This window comes from Motacilla alba, chromosome Z (assembly GCF_015832195.1).
Source record: "Motacilla alba alba isolate MOTALB_02 chromosome Z, Motacilla_alba_V1.0_pri, whole genome shotgun sequence".
NCBI lineage: Eukaryota > Metazoa > Chordata > Aves > Passeriformes > Motacillidae > Motacilla > Motacilla alba.
In genome coordinates, this window is record NC_052046.1 from 53,382,535 (window position 1) to 53,410,519 (window position 27,985).

General features: G+C 34.8%; 1 protein-coding gene across 2 annotated transcripts in view; it reads left to right on the forward strand.

Annotated features, from left to right (window-relative positions):
- The window catches only part of LOC119695238 (guanine nucleotide-binding protein G(q) subunit alpha), a 119,068-nt gene extending 92,823 nt beyond the window's left edge, over positions 1-26,245 (forward strand). Inside the window, exons 4-7 of one of the 2 annotated variants that reach the window (XM_038123266.1) lie at positions 2,274-2,402; positions 3,373-3,502; positions 16,018-16,171; positions 19,731-23,879. In XM_038123266.1, the coding sequence (XP_037979194.1) occupies positions 2,274-2,402; positions 3,373-3,502; positions 16,018-16,171; positions 19,731-19,921 (604 nt within the window). In that variant the 3' untranslated portion in view covers positions 19,922-23,879. Of the gene's footprint in view, positions 1-2,273; positions 2,403-3,372; positions 3,503-16,017; positions 16,172-19,730 lie in introns of both variants that reach the window. The other variant, XM_038123267.1, reaches the window with a different exon arrangement.
- Positions 26,246-27,985: the final 1,740 nt, after the last annotated feature.

Genomic DNA, 27,985 nt, shown 5'->3' on the forward strand with positions numbered 1-27,985 from the left:
TATTCTGTTAAGTGAAGCAGTCCAGGGAATTAAGTAAGACTCCATAAGGATGAATAAGGACTCTTCTGTGGACTGTGTAGGCTCTGTAGGGGCTACAGTGAAATGAGTGAAAAGGTGTGTTTGGTTACTGAGTGAGCAGAACTTGAGCGTAAAGGATGAGGACAAGGAAAAAGTAAGTATTTTTTAAGGATAAGTTAGTGTTTCTGAAACTTTAGACCAAAAAATCCCCAAAAAAACTCATCTGCTCATTTATTGATTTCTAGAAACACAAAGGAGGTGTAACAATTTAAAAGTATCTATCCCTTTGATTTATCACCTTTCTAAAATCAGCCAGATGTGCATTGCCAGATAGTAACATGTCCACTGTTCAAAGATGCAGTAACCAGGCTCACCTTGGAGACCGCAGGTAAAGCTTGCCAAAGGAATGGAACAAGACAATTGTGTAAATGGGCCACCTGCCAACTTATTCAGTTAAAATTCTCTTGCTCTTTTGAATACCACTGTAGTGTGTAATGACTGGCAATGCTTCTTTATCTTCTTCCAAAATTTTATCAAAAAATAAAACTAATTGTTCTGTGGGTAGGAGGGAATAAGAATCTAGTTTGGAGTCTGTCACTTTCTTATGCTGATGGCTATGGATTTCATTCACCTTTTTTTTCCCCTTTTCTGCCAACAAATTGATGGTGAGCTTTTTCCTGCTGCTTTTTGTGTAAAAAAACCCTGATGGCAGATGCAGTACTCAGACTCTCAAGCCTTTTTCTCACTGCCAGAAACTAATTAGCATTCTCAGAAAATATTTTCAGACTAGTACCTTCTGGCTTAACTGAGATAGTGTTCAATACATCTTTCTCACATCAGTATTTACTATTGAATTGATACTCCATTAATAAAACATGGTGAAGGAAATTTGATAATTTTATAATTGAGCCAATAATAATTTGGCTCTTCCAAAAGTTAACAAACTCTTCTGTATTTTTACTGTAAGGTAGAAATTAAACTTGTTTGTTTCTGTCATTGTTCAGGATAACTTCTCACTATTTTATTAAAAAGTAATTCAGAACATCTAGAAGAAGTCTGATTATTTCTTGTGTGGGTTTATTTAAAAACAATGCCTTCACTAATTGCTACAAGGAAAAGAACATGTTCAGAAGTTGGTGACACTTCATCATCATGTAATAAATTACAAAACCATTGACCTCATGCCGTAGAATGAATGAGGGGATCCCTTCTCAGTGGCTAACTGTATGTTACTTTTCTGCTGTGAACTAGCCAAATGTCAAAGAACTTGGTTTCCTGCAGTAGTCCTTCTGCCACGTTTCCACCATGGGGAGAGCATAACCTTCATGGTGCACTGACTTCATTAGATGTCCAGCTCCTGGACACACACATGGGTACCTTCTTTTTTTGGAGGATGTTTTTCATGACAACTAATTAAATACTTTAATACACTGGTGCTTTATAGTTGAAACTCACCATTAACCAATAAGCAGAATAGGTCTTTGTTATAGTTACTGAACATTTACAAGCAATTTTATACAATTTTGGGTTATTTGCTAGCCAGCCGGAGTGTGTTTCAAGTACTGCAGCCTTATCAGTGTAATCAGAAGTTTCAGCGTGAATGCAGGAGTTCAGGTGCCAGAGATCCCACTAATTAGTTTGTGCTGCCTTCTGGTAACAAGATCTGGAGAGTGTTTTAATTGTCAGTGGTTGGTCTTTTCCATTTTTAATTTAGTCTCAAAATAGTGCTCTTTATCTTCCTGTCATTTTATAACTGGTAATGATCTATTACGAGACTGCTATAGACTGCTGTCTATTCTATAGCAGTCCATTTGTTTTTTGGAAGGTTCATTCAGTCATGATATTCATGCAGACTGAATATCAAGAAATATGTTGCAGATTCAGAGCAATTTTGTATTTTTCACACTTTATATAATACTATGCCTCTGAATTTCCTAGAATTATGTTATTGACACTTTGGTGAATTTACATGTGAAAGCCAAGCAAAGTTGTAGGGGATTTTAAAAAAACTATAATAATTATGCTACCTGTCTAGTAGGAGAATTAGCTTGAACCTATGTAAGTGGGGACGGAGTACATTTTTATATTTAATCCCCTCTTTTCTGCCGATAATGCTTGCTTTTTTTTTTTTTTTTTTTCTGTTGTACTTCTCCCTACCTTGCAGCCCACTTCCTTCCCAAGTTTTCCTTTCTCTTTTCCTCCGTGGGATGATGGTGTCACTGTCTAGCATTCCTGTTGTTTCTCCCTGTTTATAGCTATCTTAATGACTTGGACCGCATAGCAGATTCCACCTATCTGCCAACCCAGCAGGATGTGCTCAGAGTTCGAGTCCCAACAACAGGGATCATTGAATATCCATTCGACTTACAAAGCGTCATTTTCAGGTAGGAAAAAAGTTTCAGCACCCACTTGCTTTGCTTCTTTGTTTCCTTTTACATTAGCAATGCCAAGTAAGGATATTGATTTAAACTACATAAAAAGCAATTAAACTACATAAAAAGCAATTATTCTGGTTTTAAAATTTGAGCTTGGTGAATTTATCTTCATGTAATTGTCCACATGTATTTAGGAGCTCATGTTAAAGATGTCAAAAGGATCAAAGACAATTAAGTTTGTTTATTTTTGAGAGTAGTTTTTACTGATAGAAAATCTGCAATTAATCTTTTCAGTAATATATATCAACGTTTCACTATGCATAATAATCTGAAAATACGACTGTATCTCCTTGTCATTCATGTAAATTATGGAATAAAAGGTTACCATTTGTTTAGCTGATTTTTAGAGAGATACCACCCTACTTTAGTGCAAGTACAATTGTTTAAAAAATAACTAAGGAATTGTAATTACAAGTTTGACACCTGTGTTTACACTGAGACATGGCATGAAATGGGAATCCACTGCAAGCAAACATGAGTTTTGATTTTGGCTGTCAAAGCCTTTAGTAGATACATATTGTTTTCTGTTTGTCTGCTTAAAATGGGGCAGCTTTAACATGTTGTGGATTTTGATTCTGTTATGTGGTAGAGAAAAAGGTGGTCCACCATCTGTTTTTTGTTTGTTGCTGAATACATGGGGCATGCATTGCCAAATCTTTGCTCATGAGACCTTTATATCTCATAACTTCGAGCAGTTTGAGGTTCACAATAGTTCAAATACAGAAAACCCATCACACTTAAAGCAAACATAATTAACTGTGCCTATAACAGATTCTGTTAAATATCGGTGGAAAAAAAAAAATTAAGAAAACCAAACCAAACTGTGTTTTTAACTAAATTCTTGTATTTTGCTGTATTTGTGGTTGAGTGTTTATCTCTTAAAGTGTTCATGGAGTTGATGTGGTTGTTAATTTTGCAGAATGGTGGATGTAGGAGGCCAACGATCAGAAAGAAGAAAATGGATACATTGCTTTGAAAATGTCACATCTATCATGTTCCTAGTAGCTCTTAGTGAATATGATCAAGTGCTTGTGGAGTCAGATAATGAGGTAAGCAACTGTCAGCAAAAACCATGAGTCCAAAAAAAACCAGTTTTACCAGTCCAGTCCCAGGTGTTTTCTAAATGCATCTATGAGCAATCATGCACAACTGGCACCCAAAAAAGAAGCACTTCAGGGGTCAAAGGGGAGGAAGGTTTCAATCTTCAAGTAGGGCTAAGCTGATCTGCTCAATGAAGGATTCAAATAAGTCTCTATTTTGTGTTGAAGAGGAATACAGTTGAACACAGAGAAATGTTTGTTCAGTTACTGTTATGAGCAGAGGCACAATAATAGGCGGTGTAAATGAAGATAAAATTTATCGATTCCTAAGGAACAGCCCCAGGGTAGCAAACTCCATTCCTTTGACTTAAAGCCCAAGGTGTATAATGTATTTTTATTTCAAAAAAACAAGATAAGTAAGCAAGTGGGTAGGCTGAGGGTTCAAAGCACACTATCCATTATTTTGAATGAAGACTAGGGGTGATTTTTTATGTTTAAGGTAGTTTTTCTCTCCTGAGAGTTTTTTTAAAGTTATTCATTGAACTTTTATGAATTTTACTCATTAGCACTGTTCTGTGAAAATCTTTCAGCACATATTTTAAAAAGTGAGATGAGGAAAGGAGAGCATTCAACAATATCTTCTTCATGGCTGGATACAAGTTACACTGTTTAAAACAGTGGTAGATGTAAAGTAAAACAGGTGTCCCTGGACAGTATACAAATATACATTTTGTATATTGAACTTTCTTTAGGATTTTTTTTTAAAAGCTCAAAAGCTCTGGAAATTTTTACATTTGTAGTGTTTTTCATAAAACAAAGCTATTGTTAGGTTAAGTGTGTAATTATCTGTGTCATTCAAATGTCCAGAAATTATGATGTAGTCTGCACCAGCTTCATCTCCTGTAATTTTGGAAGCAAGACACAGGTAGTTAAAAGAGAGAAATCTGTCAGACTTGGTTTGTTTTAAGTCAAACTGGAGGTCTCTGGTACTGTCTTTTTCTGTTTGCATTATTCTTTTGTAGCCACAAAGTCAACATACAAATACTAAGCATTTTAATTATACAAATCAAAGCAGAATTTACTGGAAATTGCATAAAGAAAAATTAGTTATGATAATTTTCAAACACTATTCTAACTATCCAAAATAAGCTTCATGGAATTCTGAACTTTCTTGCAGGTGGTTTTTACACTTCATGCTGAACTATTTATGTTTTTAACAACAGAGGAAAACTTCTGAACCTTTTTGACTTTTAGTTTAAAATATATTCATGACTTTAATTCAAACCAGTTTTTGTTTTCAAGTTACACATACATAGCCTAGTAGGCTTTCCAGCACACTTGGGCCTGTGTTACACTGACTCTGGAAAGGATCTAGACAGTGTTAGAGCTGAGCACCAATCTGGGCAGTTTAAGTTTTGCCTTCCAGCAAACTTGTCACCTGTCTGTTTAAATTTTCTTGGTATGCCAGAACACTGCCTTATTCCCTTCTTTTTCACTGCCCTGTATCTCTGAACATTGCAGTCCCAGAATTAATGGAAGAATGTATTTATTTATTCTACACAAAGCGTTTGTCTGAATGTGGGTGTGACAGAAATACGGCTTTAAATGTGTTGGTTGACACCTTGAATTAGGAAATTCAACCCACAAAGCTATTTTTGTTCTTCACTGAGGTGTGACAACCTCAGGAGGGAAGACTGGTTTAACTTGAAGACTTTGGTAACCAGCCAAGAGATACTTTTTATGCTTAGCTTTAAACTGTGGAGCAGTATTGAAATTTTAGCACCAAAGTGGAGGGAGCATGTGTGAATGTTCTGCTTTCTTAATATGTATGCCATCAGTGTGATACTAGGATGGAATCTAATAATTCTTTGGTCTGTGTGGCTCATAATGAAATTAAAATATCTGACTTGACAATTTACAGTGTTCTGCTATTTCCTTTTCATTGCTTTCATGGCCTGATTAAACTATGGTTTTTGTAAGGTGGCCTACTTTGTTTTTCTAATTAGTCCACTGCATATTGCCTGAAGTCTCATTTCCTGTAGTACATTTTTGCAAAGAAAAGTGTAATGTTTAATCATTTGTGGCATCCTTTTTAGTTAATACAGTTTTTCATTAATATAATTTCAATGAGTAAATAGAAATCTTTAAAAATTACTGGTTTGTAATTGGGGAGGGGGGGAGGGGCGAAGGGGGTGGTAGTGGTTATCTGACCTTCCTCATTAGGAAATAAAGACTCTTGATTTTTATTTCAAAATGTAGTGCCTGATGGATGGTCAGTTGTAAATCTGTTTCCTTGTTTACCTTATTCAAGAGAAATACATTTGGATTATAAATCAGATGAGGCTACACTTAGTTGGGAGTCTTTGTTAGTGTCTCTCACTGGATGTATGTGAGGTGGTGCTGGGAACTGTTTCTATTTTCATGCCCTTGAAGGAGTTCAGAATTAAAAGTTTTGAGGAATGTGACTCTTGTATAAGGGGACATACATCGAGAATAAGGCAAGAGTTGAAACTGCTCATTATTCAGAGACATGTGCAGGATGACTTCTAAATGACACATCCGTGAAATTGCTCTCCCATGACAAATACCTGAGGAGTTGTGAGCTTCAGTCCTGAAGATAAGCATGCCTGGCTGTCCAACTGTATTTCAGCTATTGATTTCTCTAACAGGCAATACTCAGACCCAATTACATCCCTTTTAAGTGTGTTTCTAGATTGTAGGTAACTTGATTTTGGTGCATAAATACAAAACAGGAAGAGTCAGTAAGGATGGTATATTTTAACACATCCTGCAAAAATTTCAGTTGATGTACAGTTATGAAATATTTCTAACAAACACAAACACTTCTAACAAAGGAGAGATAACTAACTGGTCCAAATTCTGCCCTTAATAAAATAGAATAGATAAAATAGATTCACTGCTAAAAATGAGTACAAAATTTCAACCAGAGAACATAATATACTAATTACATTAATAGTAGTGTAAATTAAATAAATATTCCATCAGTCTGATGTGATATGACAAACGACAACATGTTATAAATTAAATTACTAGATGTTAGACCTTTTCAGCTTTTCAGAAAACTCCAATAGGATTAAAGGTGAGATAAAATATGAAGGAATCATATCTCTGTTAAATGGATTTATGATATGTCTTGTGGGCCACACTCTAGCTCTGTCTAGCTCTGAATTATGCCAGCAAATTTGGAGAAATTGACCATTTTATCAAATGGCACAGTTTAGAACTTTTTCTTATGTTTAAAATAAACTTATTTGTTTAAATAAAGTTCTTATATTTTAAATTTCCAGGAGATGCTGCATTTGAATATTTGTTAGAAATAGCTCCTTTCAACATATCAAATCTCAGCGTCTCAGTGCAATAATTAGAAAAAATAGTTCCAGCTTTGTAAGACAACCGTAACCACTTGCAGTTGTGGAAGAACTAGAGACATAACAGTATATCTGTAAAATTAAGTTCTATGAAAAAGTGGGTTTCATTATCTTTGCACATCTGATTAAGTACTTAGAAGCAGCAAAATAGAGAACAGTGTTTATTGAAGCTTGTAGATATTTATTAGTGCACTAAAAGTCTTAAGGTATATAAGATTTCACATAGTTTGTATAGATCTGTGGTGGTAATGTATACATTTTTATTTTTCTAGGGTTCTCAGATCAAAACCAGAAAAGACAGAATATCATTTTCTAAACTATCAAAAAGTAAATGCTATCTTTCCTGAGGTTTTTTCAGAAGCTGTAAAGCAACAGAGGCATTGGACAGCATGAAATATGCATTGATAAAAGATTATTTTTATATGTAAGTCATTATGAGTATTCTGAACATTGCCCAGAATATACTGGGGGAAAATGCCAGTTTAGATAATTCTCATCAGAGATAATACATTTTGATTAAACTGAAAAATGTAAAATTCTTACAGGATTGGAGGGAAATTGTGACTCTCCTTGGTAAGAGGAGATTGTTGTTAAGTAGAATACTGTACCTTTTAAAAAATACCTTTTGTTTTAAAGCCCTTTTTAAAGTTCATACTGTGTCTTAAGAAATTACATTTGATTTAGCTGGAGCCAGAATTGGTAATTTTAACATTATAATGCCATGGAATTTATCTTAAAACAGTAGCACCTTCCCTTCCCTTTTATCATCAAACTGTCACTCAATTTTCATTGAAGTTTTATTAAAAGTACCATCCACTTATAATCCATGTATTTGCAGATTTTATCTCAGATTGCAGTTGTTGCGGTAAAGGATTGTAGTGTATGTAGCAGGCAGGAATGGCTTAAGAATTCTGAGATTTTAAAATTATTGGAAAAATTTTTTTTTGGGTTAAGAAATCCTAGACACATTATCCTAGAAGTCTTTTCCAGCCTAAACCATTCTATGATTCTGTGTCTTCTAGCTGTGTCTAATATTGCCATTACTTCCTGCTTGTTCTCCTTTCACACATCTTAAGGTGTTTTCTAGGATCTGTCTCTTCTGAGAGCTTGGCAAATGCTGTATTGCTCAATGGACATTAAAAAAAATCATGCCATAAAGATAATTTCTCCATCTTTTGTCCACTGGCTTTCAATTCCTTACAGTGTGGTTTGTCTGCTTTAAGGACCTGCATCATCTAACCTGGTATGATAACCAGATTGAATCTTTTTTGTTCCAGTCTTGATCAGTCCCTTTTGAAATATTCTAACATAGATTTTTGCATGAAGTACAATTATCTTCATTCAGAACTGAAGAGTTCCTCACAAACTTGTCTAAACCTTCTCCATTGTGCTGCAGTGTGACATTCAGTGGTGTAGCAGCCAGGTGTGTGAAGATTTCTGCTTGCACTGGTTGAGAATTCTGCTGCTGTAACTTTATGCTCTCTCATTCTGTCTTCAGCATCTCATTGTCTTACAGCTTTTTATCCTGAGCTTACAGACTTCCAAAGCAGTGCAGCTGTGACCTTCTATCAAGTCTTCCAGGTTTCTGAAACGTAGACTATCAGGTTCATTTACCAGTACCAGATGTTTAAGTGGCACTAGCAGTGAGAAGGCATAATTTTGTAATTTCATATGTGAACAGAACCAGTAGGTCTGGAGGTGGTTTGAGCAACATTTTCAATAGCCATTGAAAATACCTTTCAGAAGTTTAAGGGGTCTCAGACAAGCTAGAATGTCTATGTTTCTGAAACACAATAGATGAAAAAAAGAAGGCACCATCTGACTGAGTCTTTCATGGAAGCAGCGTGGAGCTAAATACTCCAGGAAGAAAGTTGCTCTTAAAAATGTTTTGTCTGAAACATTACCAACCAGGGGATCATTAAAGTGACTTAATAGTCTGTAAATACAATGGCCATCAGTAAAACTGTTTCTGATTTGTTGTTCCTATATCATGAGGACTGAAAGCAGAATTGTTTGTTTAGAGAGGTATGATCTCCATCCTGAAGAGAGAAGTTCAAAGCTTGTCTGAACATAGCCATGAGTAAAATGATTTGATGACAAAGTTTTTCCTGCTGGGAGCAAGGAGTTGTACCTGATGACTTCCATGTACAGATCCACTCCAATGTAATTTCTTCTTTGATTCTAGAAAAAAAAATTGTATGATGTGTGAAAGGAGTGGTTTTTTCTTTGTTTCCTTGGTGAGCATCTTTGTAGTCGTGTCATAAAGTTTATCCATAGCTTCTTTAATACCCCTGAAGAACCCTACTTTATTTGACAGTGGATATCTACATTAATGTAGTTACCTTCACAATACTTAGTTTACACTGAAGAACTGTCTTGCAGTTTTATCAGTTGAAGGCAGAACAGGGTGTTAAGAAAATTAGGGCTTCAGTATCTCAGCCACAGCTACAAATTGAAACTGAACAAACTTTGTAGAGTGGTTTTCTGCAATGTTTTTGTGCTCCAAGTAACTGAATAAAGGTACTTTTGATTGATGGAAAAATTTACTGTTTGTAGATTGCCCCACAGAGAAAGGATCAATGTTGCTTGGTTTGTTAAAAAATATTGCTGTTAAAATCTAATTTATTAAAAATTTATTAAATCTAATTTATTAAATTTATTTTAAAATTATTAAAAACCTAATTTATTAAAATAATTACATGAAACCTAGGGCTTGCAGCTTAAATTTTAAATTCGAACAAAAATACATCTGCAAAACTGATGAGCCTAGACTGAACTTGTGTAGTGTTCATTTGTGTAATACATTAACAGGTGAAAAATTGGTACAGTGTTCCAGTCACACTTTGTTCTGAGGTGTGCAAAAATAAGAAATGGCATGAGACTGCACAGTTCAGAGTATGTTTACTGTTCAAACAGGCAATTATCTGAACAACATCTTTCAGTTTTTCATCAGAACTCTCATGCTGTTCACATCTGAGCATGCTTTCACTTCTCTTCCAGCACTGTGTTACTTATTCTCAGGTTAGTCATACATGGCTTAGCGTGAAGGCTGAAAGAAAACAATTCTGAGATCAGAGGACTTCAGTCTTTCTACATCATAAATAAATGTAATGCTTCATTTGGCTGGTTTTTTCATCAACAGCCAACAATCCAGAACAATTGAGCATATGGCAGAGGGATAATGCAAACTCGCAGTTACAAGTAAAATCCTCAAATAGTCTTCATACTTACTTATTTAATTATTTTTTCCCATGGGAAATCAAATCTCCAGAATTTATTGTTTATTTGGAAACTTGAGAAAATGGCACATTTACTACTTAGGTCAAACCTCTTTGCTGGATGTATTGTATCTCTTTGTATCTGTGCACACAAATGCATATTTATTTTTGGCTTGTGGATAAAGAACCTTTTGAATGTAAACTATCAGTGCTGGGAAAGATTTTCATTAGGAAGAGTCAGAGCCTCTCTCTCTTTTGTGGGTGGTTCATAATGGAAGTAGAGGGGTTGGATGATCATGAACCAGCATACAGAGGCTGCCAGAAATGTTGCTTGTAAATGTTGCTACTGGAAAAGATGTGACTGGTTTTTGGGTGGGTTTTTTTTCTTTTTTCTTTCCTTTTTTTTTTTTCCTCTGAATAACCAGTGTCAGAACTGTCCAGAAAAGAGCTTTTTTCAGGGACAATTTGATTTTTAAATATTTTCACTCATTTTTCTCAAATATATGTAGGTATTATAAAAATAGCAAGTTTTTGGCAATAATGTTTTATCATGAAAAATAATTTGAGAGCCATTTTTGCATTTTAAAAATACTTGGCAACAATACTTGAAGCATGTTTTATGACTACTTTATAGATCATTTTTGCTTTGGACAGTATTTTTGTTTTTTGATGGTTGTTGAACATGTTGATTTAACAGATTTCAGATGTCACTTGCTTCATCTGTGTCACTGCTGGGTACATAAAATTGCTGTGTACTTTCAAGTGCAATGTTGCAAATTCAGTTTGTTGGAGAGTTCAGAGTTCTTCTTCCAGGTGATTTAAAAATACAATTCTTATCTACAGAGTCATCTTCCCAGTCCTCTACCAGAAGCTATTTTTTTCAGGCTAGTTTACAGAAAGATTGAAGACAGTGAACAAAATTAAGGAATTATTCCTGAGCTCTGTTTGAAATAGCCTCTGACTGCATTTTTCTTACTCATTAAAATTTTTGTACAACCATTGCAGTTTTTACTTAGTTACAGCAGTGGAGCTACAAGATTGTACTTCATACTGCTGGCAAAAATGCGAAGCGCGTCCAATTTCGATACTGTATTTACATTTTTACATAGTGCAGAACTCCACACTTACCTCCCACTTCCTCATTTCCTCTGCTGTTTCCCAGGTTTTGCATAGCAGCTTCATTAAATTTTAGCCAAGAAATACACTGTAGGTCTTTCTGTACAGATGGACATTGCTTCTGTGAAAATAATTGCTGGAGGTCTTAGTTGGATAATAGAGACATTCCGACTTAATACAGAGTTGTACATAAAAAACATCCACAATGAAAGGTTTTGTCAACCAAAATAATAGAGCCAATGACAGTGACACTAACCTGCTGAAATATTAACCTCTGCTTTTTCTGAAGCTCTCTTGCATCAGTATCTCATTTTCTACCATTATCACCTCTAATTCAAATAAGCATTTTTGCCAGCATACACAAGTTGCGTACACAGAGCAAATAGTTTTCTGAAAAATGCATGTTTGTTTACCTCCTTGCCACCTTCTCTCTCACTGCATTCCAACAAAATGTAGTTCCTCAGAATATGTGAAATCCTGATTTTTCTAACAAGACACTGCTTGAATGGCTAACATTTTTTAAAGAGAAAAGTAATTACTACATTTTTCGTTCAGTGTGTCACTTACAGTACGCCCACTAGATGCCACTCTAGATAGTCATAAAGACAATAATGGGTGAAACTCCACTGGTGCTTCTCTGTTGTTTCAGATTAATATTTTACAAAGTGTTTTCTTTCAAAGCACTGCTTGTTAGCTGGGAAATGCTGCTTTCCCTTCACTGGGTACTAGCTGATACAGCTTTTAAATGCTGTTTTAGCGTTCTTGCAGATATTCTTCAGGATCTAACACTTGAGTGCTTATAAATTACCTCAATTTTGCTATTACTCTAATTGTGGGAGTAATTGCATTTTTCCAGAGCAACAGATAGCAAAGAGAATTTCAGTATTTACATCCAAACTAGAAATCCATCATTTTAATAGGAAAATTGAAAGTGTACATATAAAAAGAAAATTGGAAGGAAGTATACTCCTTTTTAATCCATTAAAATTTAAGGAAGAGTAGGTTTGCATTTGGATAAAAATGTGGGGAAACATGGTTTATACTTCTGCTTGTATTTGTGTTAATGTTTAATGGTTGTACAAAAACTTTCCACATAAAATATTTTATATAAGAGATACATGACAGAAAGAAATTCCTTTTTTTTTGTTTCATATAAACATATTTCTAGTCATAAAACTGGACAGTCATGTAATTTATTAGTAAGTACTGTGTTTTTTCTTTATATTTATTTAAATATTAGGATGACTTTGTTCAAAATTTTGTAACCTGTTTATAGTTAACAAATTCACTATTGGAGTATGTCTGCTGTATTTCTTACTCTGTTTCATAATGATATTTTTACATTCAGCTGGCAACTTTGTCAGGTTGTATGGAAGATGGAGAATTTTACACTGGCATCTGTATATCCTAACAAGAAAAACAAAGGAACAGCTGGTGATATCAATATGTTTTTATGTAATTTGGGATTGACTGCAGACAAAAGCTGAGCAGGGAAGTTGCCCAGGCCAGCAGATCATTAGGGATGGTGAAAACAGTAATCCTGCTGCTAATTTTCCGTGTGAAAAGCCAGGGGGCCTATGATGAGATGTTGCTGCTGTTGAACAGAGGTTGCTGTTGAAGGATGGCCTCACTGCTGACACTGGCTGTCAGCTACTGAGAAATCCTTGAGCCACATCTAGCTGCACACTTACGTACATTACTTATTCAAGTTTCCATCTGCAGCATTTTTTTGTTGAAACTAAAATAAGATTTTTCTGGAAACAGTTTGGTGAGATAGAACTGCTCATAAAAGAAGATTAAGTACTTGGACAAACTAGTAAATATTGCCTACTCCCCATTGTTGCTGGTTTTTGGTTTTTTGTTTGTTGTCGTGTTTTTTTTTTTTAGGGGGTTTTGGTTGGTTGGTTGGTTGTTTTTTGGGGGAGGGGGAGTTGTTTTGGGGTTTTGTTTTGTTTTTGTTTGGTTGGGTTTTTTTTGAAGAGCCACACTGTCTTGCTTGGTTTGGCAAAGCTTCCTTCATGTTGCATCTGACAGAAGGTCAGATCCCCAGTGCTGGTCTCTTTCCATACTCCTTGTAATCCTGTCCCTACTTCCAGGGAAAATACTGTAGCATGAAACTGTCTTTTACACAAGAAATAGTGCATCCTGTTAAAGAAAAGTTTTTCTTTTAACAACAATAAAGTTTTTCTTTTTCAAAACAATAGTTCAACCATATGACCTTGTGATTAATTAAACTGATAAAAAATACTATGGCACATATGTTCATTAAAGGAAAAGAGTAAGCATTGAAAGGAATGAGCTATCATTAGAAACAGAAAAGTGGTTTAAGACAAATTTTAGAGGATAAAAAGCAGTATTGGAGGAATTTACTTTGGCATAAAATTTGTTTTTATCTGCTGTGACAACCATAAAAGTTGAATTGCCCTTAATAATTGGATAAGCAGAGAGATGAAAGACAGCAGAAAGTTAAGCAGAGATTGATAAGTTAAAAATTAATCACTTGAAATTTTTTCTTAGTCAATCACAGTAAATTAATGAAACAATTGTAGCATTTTAATTCTGTTATGGCAAACTGCCTTTCTTTATACAGGCAGATAAAATTTACTTGAAAATCTCTAGGCCATTTTTCAATTCCTACAAAACATCTGCAGACTACAGATATAAATGACAATATATCAAAATGTCAGTTTACTGTCCTTTACACAATTTGCTTCGATTTCCCTTTGAAATAATTTGCAAAGAGTTTATAAATACAATTTCATGGTCACCTAATCTGTTGGGAAAAGCATGAAGAGCTCAGAGCCAGTGTCCTGTGAGGACAGTGTGAGAGACGTGAGCTTGTTTAGTGTAGTGAAGAAGACACTAGTACTTGCCAACAAGTATTTCTGGAGTTGCAGGTGTGCCATGGAGCTAAGCTTTTTGAGGTGGACCATATAACAGATATAACTATACTAGGTAGTTCCCATTGCCTTTTCTTAAGGTCTTGTTAAGAGAAGAAATCTATATAGAATGTTGAGTAGAAAATACCATCTTATTAACAGTTTGTCTAAGGAGTTAGGTTTTATGCTCAGCTGTGTTGACATTAGAGTTTCCTTCCTTTCAGAGTGAAATCCTGGCACTGTTGAAATCAAAATGAGTCATGAGATCTGACTGCATGAAAGCAAATGTTTTATTAGTCTGCATTAGTTTCTCAATATATAAATTCAACTATTTATTTTCATGCACTACAGGAACACGCAATAAAGTTTAACAGACCAAATCATCAGCTTTCACTACAAAATTGAATTAGCTTACTATTTGTTTTTTGTTTCCCTGTTTTGTTTTATGTTTGTTTTGGGTTTTTCAAGTTCCCATTTATGTTTATGTTGGCCTGTCTAAAATGCAAATTAATGGAAGTAAATACACACTTACGGCAAAACTTTCTGAGTTATCTGACAGATTGTTGTATGGCTCAGCAACAGCAGAATCTGCAGGATTCATGTTCTTATCATCCTCTGGAGCCCTATTTGGTGGTGAAATAGCCTTTTAAGGGGGCTGCAGCTTTAAATTGTAATAATAGTAAAAGGAGTTAGTTCCTCTGTTACAAACCATATTTGCTCTGGCTCTGTATTAACCACATCAAGTCAGCCTAACAGTTCAGAACTAAACTAATTGTAACATTATTCTACAATGACATAAGTTTTACAAATAGAAATAACTGTAGTTTTTGCTGGTATTTCAGCTGTAATGCAAAGTGGTTTCAGGAGCAGCTAAGAAGTTAAAGGCTAATCCAATGGCTTTGTTTCCAAAAAATCAGTAAAAATAAATGTAACCCCAATGTAGCATTAAGAAGCAGGCATTTTTTATTTAGCCAGATGCACAAGGGGGTAGCTCCTCCAAATATTGTGCATGCTGAGTACAGGACATTTTCTCTTTATATACTGTATTTTATATACATATTCAATAATTTTCTCAGAATAAACATACGTATGATCATCATTTCCCCAAAATCCTTGACATGTGGTCCCTTCCCTCTGTACATGCATTCTTTTGTCCTGCGGTTCTCTGGTGGTACCTGCTGGTCAGCAACCCCAAAGTCATACCTGACTGTCTGGTAAACTGGTAAAAGTTAACATAACTGGGCTGGCTGGTTGCTTTCCAGTTTTTCTTCCTACAGAATAAGCGTTGTGTTCTTTCGTAGGCTAGTGAGTTCTGAACAATAAGCATTGTATTAGTCCGGGTGCAAATAATTCTTCATCTGGCAACAATGCTAGAAACAAAGTTAACAATTTGCAGTTTTAAAAAATTCAGTGTCATGAACCTTTGATGTTGACAAAATATTCTCAGGTTTTAAATTTACTTGCAGTTATTTTAAGCTGATCTCTAAGAATTGCTGAACTCTATTCAAAATTTGGGAAAGGCAAGTATAATAAATAATGTTCTTAAACTTGAATTGGTTGTCTTGCGTTGTTGTATATGTCTCTACCATGAAATACTTGCATTTCAATAACCACCAGTGTGTTGGCTGATTGTAACTGTGCATAATCAGATTTAGCAAATGTTCCTGTTACAACTTTCATGTTCGTGACTAGTGTTTTAAAGAATACTTAGGCTTAACTAGCTGAATTTGCAAAAGGAAGATGCCTGAATATTTAATTTGCTGTTTGCTTATTACTTTTAATTTAATTAATTGGATCTTATATATTGTAGGAAAGTGCAAAACAAGAAATGGATCCTTTTGCCAAATGGAGTGAAAATGCATGAATTTATTTAAAAAAAAAATCTCATGACCACCAAAATTCTGCTCTCTTTTTTATTCCAGAATCGGATGGAAGAAAGCAAAGCACTTTTTAGGACAATTATCACATATCCATGGTTCCAGAACTCTTCAGTTATTCTGTTCTTAAATAAAAAAGATCTACTAGAGGAGAAAATTATGTACTCCCATCTAGTTGATTATTTTCCAGAGTATGACGGTAAGTATGATGACATGTGTTTACACTGTAGTACTGACAAATTGTGCTAGCCTTGACCAAATGCTAGACAGATAGATCCTTTGGTATATTCCTTTAAAAAAATACTAAAAAATTGTAAAATGTGATTGAACTTTTGTGGAATTTTTAGACTGCTAAGATTTTGGTTTGTACTGTAATGACTTGTGGGGTAGGATGGCAGAACCTCTATTGGGAAATTGTTGACTTTAGGATGAGTTTCGTCATATTAGTAATGAACCACTTTTTGTCATTTTTCAAAAGTTAAGTGAAGGTTTAAATTGAAATACAAGAGTTAAAAATAAATACAAAGATATTCCTTAACTGTATATATAGTATTCTATATTTTTGGTGTTTTGAGGTTTGTTTTTATATAAGATTGAATACCTAAGAAGAAGTGTCGTAAGTTCTCTGTAAAATTCAGAGAAACAAGCAACCACCCCTTCCACCCTTTTATTGTACCTTTTAAAACTGTGCTTTAATTTTACATTGATTATGTGAAGTTAATGTGTTTGTCCATAAAAAAAGAATAGTGGGCTGTATAAGTGTTTCTGTTAAAGCTGTACTTTCAGGAAGTTCTCATGAGGTGAAAAGCTACGTATTTTGAGGTAACTGAGTGGAGGAGGCCTTGGTAATAGAGAGAAATCAAACTCATATAATAAGAGGTCTAAAGAACTAAATGTTCCTTTTTTTTAAAGAGAGAATCAATTTTGTCCCACCAGGAAGGAATAGCTGATTGGGAAGCTGAGAAAAAGATTAAAACTATCGTGTTCAAATATGGAAAGTAATAATGGGAAAAATGTACTTCTTGTTTTCTGTTAAAGAGGAAGAGAACAGTAAAAAGTGTGCAGGATCAGATCATATTATTTGAGTCAGTGTAAATTTAGTTTCACAGTAATGTACAGAAGAGAACTGGCAGTTGAATAGAAATATGCTTGTTCTGAGTTTACTTTGTGTAACAAGTTCCCTAGAGGACTTTGGGAGGTTCCCTTCCCAAAGGTTAGTAGACCCTATAGTCTGCTCTGTTACCTCCTCTCAAATGTTGACAAAACCTGTGTAAAATGCTTGTCCAGGGGGAAAAAAAATTAATTCAAGCAGTTAGTAGAAACTTTGTTTCTCTTTTCCTTTGTCATTGGTGAGGGGAAAAGCCTTTATGGACTATCAAGGATGTGTGAGTGAAGACCTGCTAGTCTTCAAGAATCTTTTGTTTCCTAATTCTGTAGATCTTGCAGGACCTAACTCCAGAGACAAAGTTACAGTTTGATGTAATTATTTCTTGTGGCAGGGTGGAGTCTGTGGCTTGCAGAGGTCACCATGTGATTCGCTCTTCTATCTCCAGTATATTGGGGATGTGGGAAGTGGGAGATCTGAGGAAGGTATCAGAAATAGGTATTTTTCACTTGGATTGCTTGTCTCATCTTCAGAAGGGAGAAAGTAGCCTAGGGACAAGAACTGCTGGCCAGGGTGGCAAATTAAATTAAGGAATTCTACTCCACAGTGCACTAATAAGAGCTTTGAAAGGGGGGCCAAGCCATGCTCCTAGGTCAGTGTGTCACATGAACACACGCTTTGTATGCTAGTACTAGACAATTGACTCACAGACTAGGAGAGGAAGAGAGAGCAAACACTAAAAGAGGCTGTACTTGGTAGGAACAGAAGAGAAAAATATTGATGTAGCACTTGTTGCATAGATCTTCATGGTATCATATAGAGCCAGTCATTGAAAACTGCTGATTAGGAAGAGCGGTGGGCAAGAAAGCTACTAACTTACATGACAGTTCTTTTCTAGATTTCTTAGACCAGAACCACTTTGCCATCTAAATTTGACATTAACTCATTTAACTTTTTTAAGTTCCTGAGGTCATAAACATACTTCTCTGTGCTTGAAGTCAGATAAAAGTTTAAATAACATAAGAGTAGAGGTGTGCAAACTTGGGTATATCTCTGAATAGGCCAGTAGATCTTGAGGAAATTCTGTGTGTAGCTACTGTGAAACTGTTTAATGAAATTCTAGGAAACTGTCTAAAAAACTAAGTGATTTATTTTGATGAAATCATTGTCTTTGGAAGCCCAAGAGTTTTCTTCATAAATACTCCCATATATATGTGCTATTGTGAGACTTATTATTGTTGCTCTTCATCTGTAACAGAGTCTGGTGACCAAGCTAAAGGCTAGAGCCAGTTGTGTTTTAGAAGCTGTAGAAGTGTTGGATAGTCTTCTGTCCTGCCTCAGAGAGCTTATTATCTGTTTACATCCCTAAATCTCAGAAAATGTGTCATGTTTGTATGTATGTGCATATTTGTACATCTGTTCACGTGCATACGCGTTTACTGCCAAAGCTTACTCCTCCTCCACGTAGATTTGCAGCACACCAGAAAGTATGTGTTTTCTCTTCCATACGTTCCCTTCCTAAATTTTAGTTACACAAATTGGAAGTGTTTTAAGCTTGAAGTATTAAAAATAAGGTCTGAAGCAAATAAAATATCCAGCTGGTGAAATGTGTGGACATGTGCTGGGCACCAAACTATTGATTTTATGATTACTGAAGAACAGAGCTACAAATAACAGCTGGATGCTGGTATTTGTATTGCTGTGTAACAACAGGACTAATTAAAAGAGTAAGAGGAGGCAACAGCACAGAAAATGTGTGTTCTGCAGAAACCCACATTTCAGAAACACGAAAACAAGGGAACAAATGACTTTTGGTGGCAGCACTAGAGTAATGGAACAGGATTCACCAGCATGTGGCTTATGCTCTTGCTTCCACACTGTTCTTTCGGCTGTGAACATGAATGAATCCTCACTGTTCCAGGCTGGAAGTAATTACTTTACCTTCTGCAATCTTTTAAGCTGAAAATGTATTTTGGTTAGATTGACTCTGTCCTTCTGAGAGTTACAACTTTAATTTAGATCTGAAAGGATCATTAGCCTACATAATTTAGATACCAACTAAAAGACTAGATACTTTAAATTGGTTAGAACATGAGCCTTCTACAGGCAAGAGTTTCAGCTGGAGAGCAACTGTGTATTTTATTATCACCTAAAGTATATTAAGTTTATTGATGACAGTGTCAGACCCAATTCAGGATATTATTATTGTATGCTTCCTACTAAAATCCATATAGAATTAACAAACTTGCAGTGCTAAAATAACTGAAGTATAATTTAAATATAGTAGGTTTAGACTGAACATTCACTATTTCTACTAACTTTTAAAAGATTTAATTATATAGCTAATTTTTAAATTTTCATTCTATGCATTTATAAATCACCTGTTTTAAAGCAGGTGATTTATCTTGGTGAAGAAAGTAGATAGTCAGCAGTGAAAGAGCAGCTCTGACTTGGTGAATGTCTGAGATTTCTTTCCATCTTTATTTTTAATAGTTTCTTACCACAAGGAATGCAGCCAGTATATGATAATATAGATTAGTTAAAGATTCCCCATCTTCTTTTAGGTGGGGATCACAGACTAAGCCTTCCTTATTTTCTTCTAAAGAAGTGGGAATACAAAGTTGACTTTAAGAAAACTGAATTTCTCTTACAGGACCACAACGGGATGCACAGGCAGCACGAGAGTTCATCCTGAAGATGTTCGTAGACCTGAATCCAGACAGTGACAAAATTATCTACTCTCACTTCACATGTGCTACAGACACAGAGAACATCCGCTTCGTCTTTGCTGCTGTCAAGGACACAATCCTACAGTTAAACCTGAAGGAGTACAACCTGGTCTAACTGTACCTGGGGCATCCTCCAAAACCAACTTTCTGTGATTGAAGATATACAAGAGGGACTATATTATAATCTGTGAAAACAATTTGCATAATACTAATTTATTGCCGGCCTGGACTCTGTGAATGTCCACAGAGTTTGTAGTTAATATTATGATTTTATTTAAAGTATATGGAGGAAAAACAAAAGATGCTGAAGTACATTCACAGCACATTTCCTCATTTTTTAGGCAAAACCGTGTGACTCAATGTGTTTCAAATTCTCAGTCATACATTTACAAAGGATAGCAGTTTTTTGCTATTGAAGCAAAATCAAGCTGGTTTCCTCTTTACCTAACCCCTTCTCTTCCCCTCCTTTCCTGCTTCCCTTATCTTTTAAAAGGTACAATAGCCTTTTTTTTTCCCCCAGTTGCATTCCTGGGTGAAATATTTTCTGTTGAATGATTTGGTCAGGAAAACACTATCATCACAGTTTTAAGTCATCAGTCATTCTAATTTTACAGTATGTACTTTGAAGGATCAAAGAGTATTGATACTGTGATTTTTAAATTCTTTACATGGGTGTCTTCATTCTGTCTTCACTTCTGAGACTAGAATATTGGGATGGCAAAATAGAATTACAGTTGTCTAAGGATAATAAATGTAACCATAGTTTTACAGTTAACAAAGGTGCACAGAAGACAGTAATGAAGTAATTAAGACACAATCTGGGATGTACATGGAATGTTAGAACCTCTTTCTAATTGCCATGTGCCATTTTTTCTCTCTTCTTTTATTCACAAATGCCAGATAGAAAAGTCATAGACACTACATTTTCCTCAGTGGCTGCAGCCTGAAACGATGTTTTTCTCAGTTGTGTGGGGTGTTTTTTCTTAAGTTAGAGCTTTTTTAAGTGTTCTGTGTTTTCCACAGTAGAAAAATTATTTTTATTGTACAAAATTCATGTTGCCAAATCTGGCTTTTTATAAAACCAACGTGCTTGAAACATAAGATACTGATTGAAATGCCAAATGGATGGGTTGGGAACTGACCTGATTGAATCAAATGCCAAATTATTAACACACACAGTTTCAGCTCATGTGTTCCCTTTTTTTAGAAAGTCTACCATTTTCTAATGCCAAAACCAACATGTAAGTGAATATTCTATAAGGTGTAACATGCACCCACATGTAGTCTAGTAATTTAAAGACAATTTAGATCTCTCATTTTGTAAGTTATGACATGAGATTGTTTTCTGAAATAATGTCAAGGCACCTTCAGTTGTATTACAAGAAGTTATTGATGAGAGATCATGTTCAGGAACGTTTTTTGATAAGGTTGATTTTTAATTGATTCACAGGCATTTGATAGGCTTTCATGCAAAATAGCCTCTCTCATTGTGCTTTAGAAGAGATTTATAAATGTAAATGAAGCAGTAAGAAAATAATTCTTGAAACTTAAATGTGCAATTTTTTACAACAAAAGTGCAGCGCTCATTGATGAGCCTTTATTCTGCAGCTTAGGTTGAAAGGTTTTTTGACCAGGTGCATGATTGCTAGCAAGAAAACTCTGTATAGAGTTCAGACATGTAATTGGATTGATTATCTGTGATGTCAACTGGCACTAGAGTGCACTTAACACAAAAACGGCTGCCACATAGCAGCAGATGGGAGGTGGAAAAAAGAATGGTTTATTAGTTGATTACCAAAGTTAACAATAAATATTAATGAGATATTTTTCATCCTTAACCCTCCCAAATTCAAAAGAATTCCAAGATAATAAGAACAGTTGCTATTTTTTGCTCCCTCTTAAAACACCTTGTAATTTAAAACTGGTTGTAGGTATAGTGCAATTATGAATGCTATAATCATTGTACATACATATATATATATATATATATATGGCAGCATCCATATTGGCTTTGTAATCATTAATTTTTGGCAAATTGAATGTGCTGTATTGATATGTATCTATGTAATTGTATTGTATGTCTTATAGCTAATTCACATTTTAAATAATGTTATTTTATTTACTTTTTTAAGAGAGAAGAATGTAAATTTTGTCAGTTTATTTCTGACTAGGGATTTTTTGTTGTTTTTATTTACAAAACAAAATACTATAGTACAGAGCGGTACTAGCATCGTGCTGTATAAAATCATTTGCACATTCCTGAGTATAAGTAAATTGGAGACACCAAGACAGAGATGATTCACATTCAAAACAATGCTCAGATCTTGTCAGGGCTTTATACAGCTGTAGAAAACAATCCTATTACAAGAACTTATGCTAATATATCTCATATTGGAACATAAACTTTAAATAGAAATTTCATTTTTTATTTGACTGATTTGCATTAGGTTATTTTCACTTTTCAGATAGTTCTATTGGAAAAGTAAATTCAGAGAGATTTCAAACCGTTGTACCCTAAGTACTAATGCATATATGCTATTGCCCTAAAAATAGCATGATAAAATGCAAAACATCAGACCAGTCTTTCAGAAACTGTGGAAACCTTAGGTATAAAAACAACAACCAAAAAGTCACTATTGTTAACTATTTTAAGGTGTTAAAGTGTTTTATTTATTGAAGATAAAGCAGGTAGATCTAGATTATAAAAAGTGACACTGACATTCTGAATAGGGGATCAGAACAGTGACTCTTTCTTACATACAGCTTAAGAAAATTGGTCCTGATTATGCTATAAATGCAACAGAGCTTCTGTTTTCACAGTTCCGCTGTTGATAATATCCGTTTTTTTAACCTGGGAATACATTGCCCACACTGGATTCAGTGCTATAAATGGAACTGTAGCCAAAAAAAGGAAGGGAAAAAAAAAGAGGGGAAAAGAAAAAAGAAAAAGAGAAAAAAAAGACAAACACAACCAAACTAAAAGCCTAGACAGTGGTTGTCTAACAAAAGTTGGGGATTTTTGATTTGGGTTGGTTTTTTTTTCCTTATGGGATATTGGGTGGGGGAGAAGGAAACATGGTTCCAAGTTTTGTATAAAAACAAAACAAAAGTTTACTCATGCTTTATAGTTATATTGTGATTGCAGAAGTTTTCAAGAGTGTGTGCCACTGGGCTATTTTCTGGTATTTTTTAGGTAAGTTGAACCTGTGGCAATGTTTAGATCATTTGAGCATGTTCTGGGGAAAAAAAAATATTCAGCATGCCAAGGCAAGCTTTACATGAATCACCTAACACAGCATTGCAGTATGACAGTTTACAAAACAGTTTCTTTTTAAATAACACAGCTGTTCCCACTTGTAGTATATTCCATTGTGATGGTGGTGGTGGTGGTGGTGGTGGTGCTGTTGTTTTAATTGGTGGTTTCTACTATGCCTTATAGTGCTTAAGTCCAGAAGTTTGTGCCTCTAACATGAAACTGAAGGCAAAAACATCAAGACAGAAACCCTTTTAACTTTGCCAAAATGATGTGTTTTCTTTGAATGTTATAAATGGGGGAGGAGGGAAGGAAAATGTCTTGGGAACCTGTGTATTCTAAATGTTCACTAGCACAAGAAAGCTGTAATACGTGTTTTACAGAAACCTGGAACTTGCCTTTTTCACAAATTAACTGTCACTGTCCTTACAGATGTAGGATGATGCAGCTATAAGGGCAGTTTACTTTTTATAATTCAGTCTCTTTTGATTGTCAAGGTGTATAGACTGTACTTTTTAATCATACTGCCACATGATTGTGAATCACTTTTTAATGTTTGAAAATGGAGAAGAGACTTTTAATGCTGGATAACAGTCAGAATTGACTGCATGATTTGCAAAAACTCTATATGGGGGAAAAGGGCTGCATATAGATTTTGCTAGACTCTCAGCCTTGAGTTGTAAGGTGCAGAAGACTTTCAGATTACTTAACCTCATGACCCTTTCCTTGTTAAACATTCTTCACAAAAGAATGAAATACTAGGAGAAAACAAATACATGTTAACCCACATGAAAAAAATAAAATTTAGACATTTAATTTATCACATGTGCTGCTATTCTTGGAGCTCTGTGCATATTTATCCTGCAGACTATTACATTAGTGAACTAATTAAGTGTTCACAGCATATTAACAAGGCCTACACATGACCTACCTCTAGTTAAGAGATTAGTGAAGTAGCTATGTTTTGGAGAGACTGACGTAAGTAATTTAGAAAACTTAAATGTCCTGGTATTTAATTAACCATGGTATGTTGGAAATTGACACTTTTACAAATACGGTCCCTCTTTTGATGTAAACCATAAATTCTAGCATTTAATAGACATTAAAAAACTAAAGCCTTTCCAACTTGTTAGTTTAGTAGCAGTCTTGCAAAACAATAGCTTTAGTTTGAGAAGTGGAGCTACTGATATTTCCTCTGTTTTGCCTTCTGATTATCTGTAGCATTTTGAGTACTGTCAAGCAAACAAATTTTTCCATCTAGTCAATACATTGGGGTCACAACTTAGATGGTGAAAGAATTTTACTGTAGGTTTATCTTGAGCTTTTTCACAGTAGTCATACTGCAGGTAAGAAAGGAATAGAAATTTTGAAAACAGTATCAAAAGATACATTAAGTTTTGTGTAAATAATTTGAAGTTTTTTGCTCTCAGAATACAGTTTAAGCTGATTTTCTTGTTCACCATGCTGCAGGAAATCCTTATTTGACCAGTTCTTAATATTTTTTTTCTTTTAAGGAAGGAGTGTCAGATGCATTTTTAAACTTAAAAGTATTTTAAAATAATATTTGCTGTTCTTAAAGTGTCACTTAAATGCATGTATTGTGTGTTGCTTGAGGGATGGAAATAGTTTTTTTGAAAAACTAATATTGTACAGTTTCTGCCCCTGAAAAATGTTGTTGCTTAAAAAATACAATATTTTTTGCCATATCTTCATACTATATAGCATCTTCATTCCTTGAAATTTAGTTTTTCTGGAATATTTGGACTTACTGTTCTCCCAAAACGCTTCTTATTATGGTAAATACTGGAGAGATGTATTACTCCAAAATTACTTTTTAATTATACATGCTCCATCATCATTGTCTGAATATTACAGTTTCCAGAGTATCTTTGTTACAGCCAGATGTTCAAAACATTTAGGGTTTGTTACAGTGGAAAAGGTAATTTGACAGTATTATAAAAGGTTTGGAGTTCTTTTGGCTTGTGTACAGTGGAAACTTAGAAGCATGGGAGAAAAGAAATAAAACCTATGTCTCAGGAAAAGAAAACTCAGACTTTGCAGACAGGAAGATTTCTTAAGGAGTTTTGGATTATTGCAGTACTACTGCAAGAGTAGTGTGTTTCTTAGATCTTTTTGCTCACCTGTGTCATGATAGAAGTAACAGAAAGAGGCCAAAGTGCTACTTTTCAGGAGTTTGACTCATACCTGGTCAACAATCAGTGGATCTTAGATCGTCATTACTGAAGAAATAGTATTTCAGGCAAGTTGCAAAAATTAGTTGGTTCTCTATTACGTGAACAAAACAGTTGAGGTAAGAATCCTAGAGTGCAAACTGTTTGCCTAGGCAAAGACAAGAGTGAATGGTTCCTCATTTTTCCTTCCAGTTGCAGAATGTATGGGAGAAGGATCAGTCACTAGGAAAGGATTTATTTTATGTCTGTGTCTCAGTGAAGATAATGTCAACAAACTACAATGTTATTGTGACCTTTAGATATGTGAAATAGATGTAGAAACTGTATCTGTGTGATAAGTTGTGCATACTTGTGATTAAAATCTTACATCAGATGGTATAATCATCTCACCCAATCACCAAGCACTTTGTACTATACCGTCCCAAACATCTAGGAGTTCCAGAATATTCAAAAACTGCCACAAAATACACAAGTGCCAGATCCTCAGGAGCACACCTGGCATCAGTATCTGATATGAAGGCACCAGACCCCCTCTCACAACTCATTACTTTTAAAAGGAGCTACGCTCCTCTGGATCAGAGCTAAGACCTCTCATCCTGGTTTTCATCCACTCCGAGCTTTCTCTCTCCCTTATGTCAGCCCTGCTGCTTTGTCAGTGAACTGGGTGGGAAAAAAACCCACTTTATTCTTGCGCTTTTTGCTTGACTGCTTTATTAGTCTAATTTTCAGGGGTTTCAGCCAGTTTGGCTGACCAATGGTTCCAAGAAGTGCTAAGCTGACCAAGTGGAAGGGGTAGAATTGTGTGGCCCAAAGGCTTAGAAATGAGGAAAAAAAGGGAGTAACACTTTCCTCCCTGAAAACCTTGTCTAGTGCTGTAGTTTCTAAATCCTTCATTTTATGCACTATTAGCTGTTCCTGGCTTGGAAGTGTTGCACATTTTTGAAGGCCTTGATTGCATTCTTACTCTAAAAAAAAAAAAAAAAAAGGGAAATTACAGAACAAGGAAAACTCTTTCTTGCTCCCCTTTAAGAATCACAAGTTTCTGTGTACATGGACAAAATGCAACTGTAGTCAGACTGATGACTGATGCCAAGAAATCAAACTTAGTGTTAAGGATGGAAAAATACAAAAAATTGGACTTTTATTCATACCACCAGAACAAAAAAAAAAAAAAAAAAAAAAAAAAAAAAAAAAAAAAAAAAAAAAAAAACCAAAAAAACAACAACTTGTTCTTTTCCAGTAAGCTCTAAAAATAAAATGTTTTCTATCTTATTTAAAATGCTGTGTTGCTGGGCATGACATTCAAGATTTACTCTGTCTTGTCCAAGGCACTTCTTTCTCCATTCACATTTATTTAATATCACACTCATTAATTGCTTCCTCTTCCACATTCATTAATTGCCATCTAAAGAAAATACAGTATTGCTTTATGTATGTGCTCTCTGGAATACTTTCTGATCCTTGTGAATTAAATGTAAATTGGTCTGGTAGAATTCAACAACTGATGATGTGTAGTACAGCTGAAGAGGAATGCACTTTCTGCCTACTCTTCTTCCTTCTGCCATTTTGTTTTGATTATTTTTTGGTACCTTTCCTTTATTTTGTTTGCCACAAAGAGAAGGTTTCTTGACATACCAGATTCAATTCTGGTAGTCATTGCAGAGTTGATCATACTGGCTGCATTAAAGACAAATTGTGAATAAGAACATCTTCAGAAGGTTCCTGTAATAAGGGGCAGATACAATTAGCCTTCTGGACATGCATTTCAAAAAACTATACCACTATAGTTGGAATACAGTCACTTTAATGATGTAGTAGGCAAACATGGGCCAAATTTTGCCATTTTAGTATGTCATTTTTCATTGTCAGTAGAGAGCTGTTTGCTAAGATGTTGCTGAAAATTTGCCTTTTTTCCTGCAGTCCTGTATGAGGTGGTTAATGCAATGATCAGGCTGGCACTCAACTGAAGAGATGCATTAATTCAACAATAAGTTCAAATGTATTCTTGCAGAGATTATTGCATAAGATTACTTTATATGATGCTAACAACAACAACAACAAAAGATACTTGCATGCAGTAAATATTTAAGATATTGCACTTTTATACATTTATTATAAAGAGGAATCACTCTCTCCCTAAAAATAAAATTCCATTTATCTCACAATGAAGTATCTGGAGTCTCTTAACAATTGTCAGTTACTTGTGCACACAAGTGTGATTATTGTAGACTAGTGGTTAATTAATCTGTTGTCACATGCTGCAGAATACTTGGTTTATTTCAAATGCTGATTTTGGAAAGGCCAGATAATGTTTTTATTAGTATCTTGGTGACTACTTTTCTCAGGATATTTTTAGGAGAACTCCACAGTTACTGATAAGACCTGATTTATTTTAGCTCAAGAAATTAACTGATTTACTATTATTATCAAAGTTTTTTCTTCAAGTGCTTAACTGCTTCACTATTTCATCTCACTTTGCTGAAGTTAAGCAACCTAAGTGTAATTGAGAGGCAAAAGGCTAGATATAAACGTAGTCATATTTGATACTTCCCTTGCATAATAATCTTTTAATGTATGAATCAATTATATGACTGTAATTTAGCTGATGGAGCTAGTCCTCTTGAATTGCAACAGGCTGTGGTGGTACTAAAAAGAAATCAGTTGTCCTTATATACATAATCATATCATTCAGATTCTTTACAAGATGTTGGAAGTGTTAAAATAATGTTATCAC